General features: G+C 44.0%; 1 protein-coding gene across 3 annotated transcripts; it reads left to right on the forward strand.

Annotated features, from left to right (window-relative positions):
- The first annotated feature begins 631 nt into the window (after positions 1-631).
- Positions 632-9,841, forward strand: LOC125535341. Of its 3 annotated transcripts, none has more exons than XR_007294654.1 (10): positions 632-1,522; positions 1,634-1,959; positions 5,201-5,270; positions 5,373-6,265; positions 6,357-6,509; positions 6,593-6,651; positions 6,750-6,848; positions 6,928-6,998; positions 7,291-7,413; positions 8,980-9,010. XR_007294654.1 is itself a non-coding variant. In XM_048698393.1 (10 exons), exons 1-10 carry the CDS (start codon positions 745-747, stop codon positions 9,319-9,321), a joined length of 2,940 nt encoding a protein of 979 aa, XP_048554350.1. In that variant the 5' UTR covers positions 634-744; the 3' UTR covers positions 9,322-9,841. The 3 variants fall into 3 exon arrangements, 2 of the variants coding, with proteins under 2 accessions (XP_048554350.1, XP_048554349.1); XM_048698393.1 differs by having other exon boundaries at positions 634-1,522; positions 5,373-5,461; positions 5,534-6,265; positions 6,593-6,848; positions 8,980-9,841; XM_048698392.1 differs by having other exon boundaries at positions 634-1,522; positions 6,593-6,848; positions 8,980-9,841.
- The last annotated feature ends 621 nt before the right edge of the window (positions 9,842-10,462 follow it).

Genomic DNA, 10,462 nt, shown 5'->3' on the forward strand with positions numbered 1-10,462 from the left:
GGCACATGATCAATGGCAGATGACGAGCAGACGAGGAGCTCTGGCACAACGACAATGGATCAATATAGGGAGGCACTTCTGCGTGGTGGGAAAAGACATTGCTAGGGATCGGTCCGACTGCATGCTCCTTAAATACATCCATGGTGAAAAAGTGTTTACGTTATACAGTGTTCCATTGCAATGGTCGTTTTTTGTACTCTCACCTGAACGAGTACTGCTCGTGTTAGATTAGTGTGTTAGGTGGTGCCCATTGAATACGCATATATACTACATCTCGCTCTTCAGAAGTCTGCCTATACTTTAATTAGCATGCTCGGCGCTTCGAATCACGACTCAACACGCGCCGTGGATGCGATGCGTGCAGATGCCACTGCGTGCATCGATGCACTTCTCGTATCTCAACAACCTAACCATCTCTTGTTCTTCCAATCGAACATAGAACCGGTTATCCATGCCTACACTTCTCGTCCTCTCAACCAAACACAAAAAATTGGCTATCCACAAGTTGATTTGGGATACCCATAAGCCATAACCAACTGCTCCATAAACCCAACACATGTCACCGCTGACCATCGAAGCAATGATCATGATCCCTTCCCGAGGGGTAAATCGGACATTTCCCCCCTATTCCGTTCCGCCCGAGCATTCCCTCGTCCACGCCTCCTTCTTCCCCTTCCCCTTCCACCCAAACCAGCAGAAAAAATCCGGCGAATCGAACCTAGGGTTTCACCTCCCTCGCCGCCGATGAAGGGCGGCCGCCTGCACCGCCCGGAGCCCCCGGCCCCTCACGCGGCCGCGGCCCTGCCCGCGCCCGCGCCCGCCCCCGCCCCCGCGCCCGCCGACGACTGGGTGGACGGCTCCTGGACGGTGGACTGCTCCTGCGGCGTCACCTTCGACGACGGCGAGGAGATGGTGAGCTGCGACGACTGCAGCGTCTGGGTGCACACGCGGTGCGCGCGCTACGTCCGCGGCGTGCACACCTCCTTCTCCTGCCACAACTGCCGGCACAAGCGCGCCCCCTCCTCCGCCGACGAGACCGAGGTCGCCGAGCTCCTCGCCGAGCTGCCCACCCACCGCCCGCCCCCGCTCTACCGCAGGTGGGCCGAGGTCCCGCTCCCCGCCCGCGTCCACGTCCACGGCCTCCCCGGCGGCGGGGCCGACGCCTCCCTCTTCCGCGGATCCCCCTCCTCCACCGCCTTCTCCGCCGCCCTCTGGCGCTGCGCCGGCTACGTCCCCAAGAAATTCGGCTTCCGCTACTGCGAGTTCCCCTCCTGGGCCGAGGACAAGGACAAGAGTGCCGAGGACAAGAGGACCGAGGACAAGGACGGCGCCGACGCTCTTTTCGCGATGGCCAGGGAGAAGCGGGAGGAGACGGCGCCAGCGCCACCGCCGGCGGCCAGATTATCCCTCCCGATTGGGAATAAGGGAAACAAGAAAGCTCAAACCCTAAGCAAGAAGGCTGAAGGCAGTCAACATGCTGGTGCAAAAGAAGTTCCTCCTCGGACAGATGCTAAGACAAAAGGTGAATAGTTTGGCCACGATTCTTATTATTTAGTTACTGCACACATACCAGTTAGTTTTTCAATGATGTTGCCTACGTTTCGATTATGGATTGTTAGTTTGTTCATTTTAGGAGCACCCAAGATCGCCGCAGAGGCTGATACACAGGATAATGGGTTTGAGTCGAAAGGGGATCTTAACATGCCTGATATCAGGCACAAGGATCAGTTTGCCGACATAACCATGGCCAATTCTGATTTTAAAGTGGTTGGTGAAGCTAATAAGAAGATGAAGGAATCCTTGGAACTGAGTGGGGAGAAGAGGAGTTCTGAGGGAGCTCCAAGGATGCTGAAAAAGGAAGAACCTAAGGAGTCTATTAAACTGGAGATCTCCTCTGGAGGTAGAGCTACATCAGCTGTGGCAGAACAGGAAGCACACTCACGGTTTGTCAAGGCAGAGGTTAGTATATCGTATGCAATTAAATTGCACAATACTAAATCTATTGCCTTCATTTAGTGTTTTTGGTTTGGAGAAGCGTGGGATTGCTGTTTTCTACTTTATATTCTGCTGGGTAATCAGTAGGCCATTTGCTACTGCTACTAAAAGAGCACACATCCAGAGAATTTAATCTGTTATGTGGTCATACAAGTCGAGTCGTGCTGCTACCTCAAAATTAGCCTGTTTTAAATGTAATTACTTACCTTGTCCTGATCACCTTAACCAAATTTAGTTTTAGATTGCCGTACCTTAAAATGGTATCACCTTAACCACAGTGGATTTCCCTGCCTCTAGCACCTGATTTCCTCCACCTGCAATGTATCTTCATCCCAAACAGCATCGACATTTGCAGTGAATTGTTCTCCATGTCCTGGCTTCCCATAGTACTTCGATTGGTCCACAGTAGGTTCATAATAAATCATTATGAACTAATTACATTTTAGGTTTTTACATGACCTTAATTTCAATAGTTGAATCTCCATGTCTTCTGAATTCTACCAATCGCACTATTTCAGAGTGATTATTAGAGTTGTGAATGCATCTTGGCTGTGGCATATGACATTTGACATGACACTATGCGTGGATATGAACACGAAAAACTTGCTGTGATGCTATCCCATTAATACTTTCTGGCATGCCATGCCATGTTAGAGCTGGCAGCTAATGTCAGGCTTCCAAAAATTGAAGTGGAGTAGAGTAATTATATTTTACCTTTTTGTGTAATGATGATGACGTATGTACTGGAATCCTAGACTCTATATTCACCTGTTCTAAGCCACATGAAAAACAATAGCAGGTCAAACCTTGTAAGAATGTGTAGTTCTATTGTGAATAATATTCGCATTTGGAATAGCTGTTATTCAGAATAATGCTGGGCGACATGACCTGAAGGGAGCAACTCCAACCAGTCCCCTAAACCTTTTTTGAGGTGCTCTCTACTTTAGGGACCTCCTTTTATCCGCATGCACTGCACTCCACCCAGCCCCCCAATTTCTTTTACTTCTCTTTTTGCATTAAAAAAAGAGGAAAAAGGAAAATTAGCAGTTGTCGTCCGGCAAACTCTGATGGACTCCGGTGAACTCCGATGGGCTTCGGTGAATTCTGGCGGGCTGGTGAGCTCTGCCAAATGCCGCTGAGCTCAGGCGAACTTCGGTGGTCAGCAAAGGCAATGGTGGCGGTTGGTGGCAGGAGGGAGTTTTCATGGCGGGTGGTGTTTTTCGGGGGAGGGGATGGTCCCTACTTTTTTACATGTAGTGAGAAAATGGGTTGAGAAGGAGGGGTCCCTGGTTTAGGGAGATGAGTAGGGGGAGGGTTGGAGTGAATTGTCTGCCCCAAAGCCCAAAAGTAGGGGATAAGGGATGGCTGAAGTTGCTTTGAAGGTAATGGAAGTCAAGAGATTTTTTTTTTTTGACTGGTATGGAAGTCGGAGATTGACTGGGCTGTTATAACTTTATGCAAGGGCGTAAGGGCATTGTTATCAAGTTGGCAGCTAATTGCCAAGCAGGTGGGAGGCCGCTGAATTGTGGTGGCATAAGGCTGGTCATAGTGGGGAGTAACTTATACTAGTGTCATGCATATGACACTAGTCTAAGTTACTACCTTTATAGTGCAAAGTAACATAATAGTAGTGTTATAGAGGACTTCATTTATTAGTTTGTAGACTCATCTTGTATTGGGAAGCGCTATGTTACAGTAACATATTATGTTACCACTTACCACTTCTCATTAACTACATACCACATAAGCAAAATTTTCTTGGAGTGCGCTATGTTACTAGCTAAGTTACTCCCACTATGACTAGCCTAAAAAACACGTAATGAGATTTAATACAATTTAACCCAAAATTAGCCCACTACCACTATTGCGGCGACCTAAAAAACACTTGATGAGATCAACACTGATTTTACCCAAAACCAAGAACTATTAAATCTTCTAGTGCGTGTCTTCTCTAGCAGCATTGAGGTGGTGGTGATGCTCTGCCAAAAAGGGCGTCTTGTTGTGAGGTGGCACTAGCATGAGAGGTTGCTCTGCCATCAGGGCTGTGCCTCAATAAGTGGTCAAACGAACCCAATACGAGTCAGGGATGATGCGTGAGGAAGAGGATATCATATAAGAGGGAAATAAAATATTGATGGTTAAAGCATTGTATTTTTTGTGCTTGACCAGTCAAATGGCGCAGTGTGTCAAGCTACTTCTGTTGGGTGTCCTAAAGAAAATTATGCAATTTGGTTGGCAGATCCAAAATATCCAGAAGAGCCAACTTCATTATTTTCCTGGCACAGAATAGAGATGGAGAGTTGTGTTGCCTTTTCTGTTTCTGTTACAATTTTTATGTTGATGCATTTTTGTCAGTATTGTTTTTCTTAAATGAGTTAGTCTGTGATAGTGCGCCAACTGTTTATTTCTGTGGTACAATATTTTTTTGGAATGAAAATGTGCGGTGCTTGATTGTGTCAGTAATTTTAGCTTGTTTGTTGCCTGTGCTATAAAAAAAATGGTCTGCGGTCAGAAGGGGTCAAAGACGGCGCCTGGGCAGTGCTTCAGAGCTGGATAGGGTGGAAGAAAATGGCAAGTGACGCGACGCTGTGAAGTCTTCTGACTTGCCGTCGATTATGTGTTGCTGCTGGGAATGATTTAGGCACCTATGTCGCCGTCGCCTCTTGATCTTGTTCATCAGCTTGTTGCTACCATGGTGGTGGTCATTTTGTTGCTGATTATTAGAGTGGCAGGAATGACACCGCTAATCATCAGGAGTGAAGTAGCATCCTAGGACAAAAGGGTAGCTTGGAGGTCATTTATTCATGTTGTCTTGTTGAAATTGTCTACCAACCATGTCTCTTTATAATGGCACAGTGGCCATCTAGGCACTATGTAGCATGCTTCTGCTCGCCTAGCTTCTTTGGCAACACTGTTTATTGTACAGTCTTTACTGTTAGTGAGTGCCTAATAAGATTTTTATAGTTGATATACCACCATATGCAGATATTTAGCTTGTAGGGTTGTCGTTTATATAGCCTATGTTCTTTATTACGTCACAAGTGGCTACAGATTTATAGTTTATTTTTAGTCTAATGGAATAAATATATAAACCCTTTTAATTCAGTGACTTCTTTGAGTTTCTGAAGGTCGTTTCCATGATCTGCAGTCTATTTTATCAAGCATGTTTAGTTCTTGACATCTACAGAACACTGTGACTATGCAGGTTAGCATATGTAAGAAACAAATTGAAGGAAGCCATAATGTGGACTTACAATCTGGCATAAAGAATGCAGGTACTAAAGCTCCCAGCTGCTGTGAATTATGATTTGATGACTACGAAAATGCCTTTGAAACACTGTAGTGTTACTTATGCTTGTAACATTACACTGTTGCAGAAATGGATGGAGCTACGCGTAGCCATGGTTCCATGAAAGTGCACGTGGGTCTTCAGAAACAACCAAATCAAGCTTCTTCAAATCTGCAGGTTCCTGCTAGTGTACTAGCTTTGCCGATTCAGTCAAAATCAAAGAGTATTAAGAGAGGGGTTAATTTTCAGGATCGTGAGAGAACAAAGGCTACCCAGTTCATTAATGATGAGCATAGGAGCGACAATCAAGGTCAAGGGATTGGTGCAGGTTCTTTGACTGCTCAAAGAAGTTCAGCCAAGTCTATCTCTGATTCAGGCTCTGACCTTCTAAATTCCGTGACAAAAAGTCAGATGCACACAATACCTGAGCAAAACTCAGCTTTAGGTGCTCAGAAAGTTTGCACTGCCTCTTCTGGTCCTACACATTCCCATGTTGAGATATCACACTCTTTAGTTTCAGCAGAACCATCATCAGGAGGGAAGACTAGCCGTTTAATGAAAAAGGAACAGACGAAGTTGGTTACTCCTGCTGATAGCAAACATGATTCTGTAAAGCATCCTGCAGAGAGTTCCAAGGAATTTAGTAGGTCCTCTGAGAAAGTTCAACTGAAAGGCTCCCTTTCTTCTGCACCAAAATCATCTCAAACAAGCAAATCATATGTGCCTTCAGCCAAACTTAGAGTACCGGTCTCAAAGGAGCAGTCACAAAAGACACCTATGACTGCTGGCACCACAGCTAGATCATTCCATGGAGAAGTGCCACCATTGCATTCTCGTAACAAGGCAATACCTTCTAATTTACCCCAGAAAAAAGACAAGACCCATCACCGCTTTGTTCATGTCACACAAGAGGGCTCTACTAATTCAGCATCAACTGAGTTGCGAGCCTCTGATGCGACAGCTTCATTGAGTGATGAACAGGTGTGAATTATAATGAAGTTTCCATTATCAAATATTTCTGTTGATAAACAAGTTAAAGGATTTCTCACTTCCTGTTACTTATTTTTCGTAGCTTGCGTTGTTATTACATCAACAATTAAATAGCTCCCCAAGAGTACCAAGGGTGCCACGTGGCCAACAAACAGGTAGCCAGATGCTACATCAAACTGGAGCGTCTGTTTTTTCCAAGCGGTCTTCAGCACATGGAGGAAGGGATCAAACACCGGTAAGATCACTTGTACTGAATTTCATAAATGTGTATGTTTATTTCATTTATGTAAAAAAATATGAGTTTGTCTATTTGCACAGGTGTTAAAGAAGAGAAACAAAGATGATGTCGCATTGAGAGATAATGGCGACAACAAGAGGTCAGGAAAGGTGTCTCTTGTTGAACGAAGGCATAAAGATTATAGCACCGAACGTACTCCTTCTGTGAAGGACTCATGCAGATTAGCTGACAATGCAGAACTGGAAGAGCAAAATCATGGTATGTGTTCAAACGAAGCTACCACTGGGTTAGAAAAGGACGACCGGATGGATAGCGGTCTTCCGCGCAGTTTACCTGGTATGTTGTTTAGTTCATCACTTCATTTTGCTTTTCCCCCTGTAGACATCCATGAGCTTGACATACAATCTATCTACAGGATTCATTGATGAAATCATCAGTAGCAACAGAAATATAACATATGACGAACTGTGTGATGCTATCGGTGAGGTATGTTACTTACACGAGCAGTTCATGTATGGTATTCATTTATGGAAAAGAGTCCACTTTATTACAACCTTCAACTCTCGCCAATGTTCCCATTCAACTCCTAATTCCTAAACTGTTTGTTTTTAACCCCAAACTATGAAATCCATCCGCTTTACAACCTTGGCCCCATCCAAAAAGGAACTGATTTCAGAGGTGAAGGTTGTAAGTGGACTTGGGCAAGAGTTGAAGGTTGTAAAATCGACTTTTTTCTTCATTTTCTTAAGTTCACACTGATGTTTATATCACTTCTCAGCATTGGAGGGATTTAGTTAAACCCAAAGGAGAAGATTATTCATATTCCAGCTTTTTACATGCTGTCGATGATTGTCTCAGGACAAAGAGCGAGTGGGCTCACCTTGTTTACCAGGCTCCAAAGGTGAGATATTGTCTTCAAAGTTATCCATATTTGTATTTGTATTTCCCTGTATGACTAATACACTGCCTGATTTTATCACCCTTAACAAGTACTCCCTCCGTCCCAAATTACTTGTCTTAGATTTGTCTAGATACGGATGTATCTAGACACATGTATCTGTTCCCGCCTATGGTTTTGGGGCTGTTGAGTCACTCGGCATATTTCTTTCTAGTTCAAATATTGAAATGTCACACACAAGATGAACCAAATTTGTGTTGCTGTCATTTTGCAAGGTTATCACTATGTTGTATAGCACATTAGTACTCCATGGCGGCATGATCGGGATGATCCAAATGGGTCAAAAAGAAGTCAAAACTTGTAAAACCCTGGTTTTGGCCTTGTTACTAAGGAGAAATTTACATACTTAGCAAAAAGAGATATAATTATTTCAAAAAAGTTTCATATTCTAAAAATCCTTCATTTCAATGTTACTATCAAAATGTTACAAACTGAGGTTAAGGACTGCCACAATTAGTGGGCGGAAACCGGCTGGAGAACAGCCAGCCATTGCACCGCGGTGGTAAGATTCTGATAGCCAGAGTAAGCGATGAAGCAGAGTAGGGATGAGAGAGAGAGAGAGATAGATGAGATAGGAAATAACTTCTTTCTTTTTTCTTTCTCATGAAGTGCTAGGTCTTTTATAACCAGCTTATTTAGGGAGATAGCACCTCAACTTAGAGGCTAACAAATTAACAAGATAATTAGGAGGAAGAGATGTCTACTCAGTTTAAAGGGCCAGCAAACTAACAAGATAATCTAAGAGCGAGAGATCCGTATCTCTGACACTACAGTCTGCACACCTGGTCCTGTGCCCCTGGTGTGACTGCTGTTGTTTGATGACGGGTGTGATGCGATGGGCCTGTCCCCACATGACACAGAGAATTCCAGGAGTGCAGGATTAGGAGAAAACACAAGAATTTGACATGAATGCAGTGCTGTACGTCGCAATTTTGGGGTCCTCTACTAACTTTAAATCACTCCCTGGTCTTTAAAGTTGATGAGGGAGATTTTTTTTCCCATTTAGACGATGCCTGTATCAACATTTGTTACAATAAGGATTACAACTGCTAAAACTAGGTTTTAAACAAGTGTTTAGCTTCTACGGACAGAATCATCATGTAAACTCATGTGACCAAGTGTTTAGCTTCTAGGGATAAAATCATCATATAAACTCATTTAACTAAGTTGTCTGATTTTTGGAAGTTCAATTTTATGTTGCCCTATAAATTAGTTCCGTAGGAAAAAAGGGGAATACTATGTACATGCTTGCTGCAAACAGGAAAAATTAAAACAGAACACAATCTTTGTTTTTCTTACTCGCTACTACTTTAGCTGTCTGCTGCAAGAAATGTAAAATATAATATTTGTTTCCATACCAGACCATGCATGAGAAGTATTTTACTGCAGTAGCCATGCATACCAAAAGGATTATATATTGTCTGACGGTTGAAGATGCATTCTACTGAATCCATTTCAGATGTTGTGCTTGGTCTGATGGATGAGGGTTCGACTTGTTTTTGTTTTCAGACGAATCCGAATAAACGACGTAAGGTGGAAAGCGACCCTTCATTGGCCGATGTAATGGAAACAGAGAAGACAAGAAACCAGGCTGAAAGATATCCGGGAGAAGAGGGTAGTTCCGAGTCGCAACAAGGTGTGCCAAGGGGCAAAAGGAAGGGTCGGAAACGCTCCCGTCATGAAATGAAATCCTCGAGTTCCAAGAAGAGGAGGAAGATATCGAACATGGATTCATCCTCGGAGGATGCTGCTCCCCCTTTGTCTAATTCCAGCAGCAACCCCATGGTTGATGAGAGCCAAGAAGATGATTCTTCTGGCGGTGATAGGCAACCTAACTTTGCAGGTTCATAGGATGTCCTGCTGATGCAGTGCTGTTCGCAATGACATTAGACTGGAAGGGGACCAGCTGTTTTCCTTTCTGGCCCTCGAATGCAGTAAAAGTTTGTTGGGAGCATTTCCTTTAACCGGAGTTCAGGTTTGTAGCAGGCAACGAACTGTCAGGTTTGATGCCCAACAAGCCGCGCTCATGTAACAGTAGTGTAATCTAGAGTAACCATTTCTTTCCCAGCAGAGTAGAGTATGTTTTTTGGTTGGCATGCTTGAGCTAGTATGTTGAGTGTGCATTTTGTAGCTCTGTATGAGCATATGCCCTAGTGCAGTAAAGCAGGCAGTCTGTATATCAAGTCCTCGAGAAAGCATTTTGATGCCTATTGGTTGCCACCGCCAAGAAGGGCAAAACCATTGCGAGCTCAAAAACATTTTTCGTGTTTAGTCGCAAGCCTGTGTAGCAACCAATCCCCACCGATAAACAAAACAACTGAATGTTGTGATCATATTTGCTCTGTGCACATACAAATTAATGTTGTGTTCATATTTGCTCTGTACAATTGAATGGAGTATTAAGCAAGTCTGTAGCGCTGCACAACTCCTGAGCTTCTTTCTTGAATGCCATATTTGCTGAATTTTCGAACGCAAAATATTGCTAGCTGCATGTGACGTTATTAGTCTATAAAGAATTCAAGCACAGTTGTGTCATCGACTGAATTTGCTTGAAACTGATGGAAGAGATAATTGGATTGTTTTACTCTCAGGCTAGCGTGTGTGCCCCCACTCGTGGCCCCGCCTCGTCAGCTAGCGTTGGCCGTTCTTGGCCCGGTAGGCGCCGCGTCTACCTCGCGCGTGACGTAAGCTCTTGCGTAAGTGAGGCTCTACTCAACAGCGGCTCAGCTTTCCAGTTTTTTGTAGCACGGATCGTGTCGACGAGACTGCCGGCCTTCCAATTCCGTGGCTGGGAGGAAATTCAGCCGGAACCTATATACTCGCATCTGCGTTGTACTATTTGGAAGTTATTATTATACTTTCTCCGTCTCAAAATAAGTGACTCAATTTTATACTATAGATAAGTGACTCAATTTTATACTATAGCTTTAATATAAAATTAGTATAAAATTAAGTCATTTATTTTGAGACGAAGGGAGTATTTATAATAAAG

Source organism: Triticum urartu, chromosome 2 (genome assembly GCF_003073215.2).
Source record: "Triticum urartu cultivar G1812 chromosome 2, Tu2.1, whole genome shotgun sequence".
Taxonomy (NCBI): Eukaryota; Viridiplantae; Streptophyta; class Magnoliopsida; order Poales; family Poaceae; genus Triticum; species Triticum urartu.

Excerpts from the sequence above, each read along its gene's own strand:
- LOC125535341 (XM_048698392.1), top strand. The coding sequence starts at position 745 with ATGAAGGGCGGCCGCCTGCACCGCCCGGAGCCCCCGGCCCCTCACGCG. Across the intron at positions 6,849-6,927 it reads TCTTCCGCGCAGTTTACCTG|GATTCATTGATGAAATCATC; the intron begins GTATGTTGTTTA and ends ATCTATCTACAG. Across the intron at positions 7,414-8,979 it reads TTGTTTACCAGGCTCCAAAG|ACGAATCCGAATAAACGACG; the intron begins GTGAGATATTGT and ends TTTTGTTTTCAG.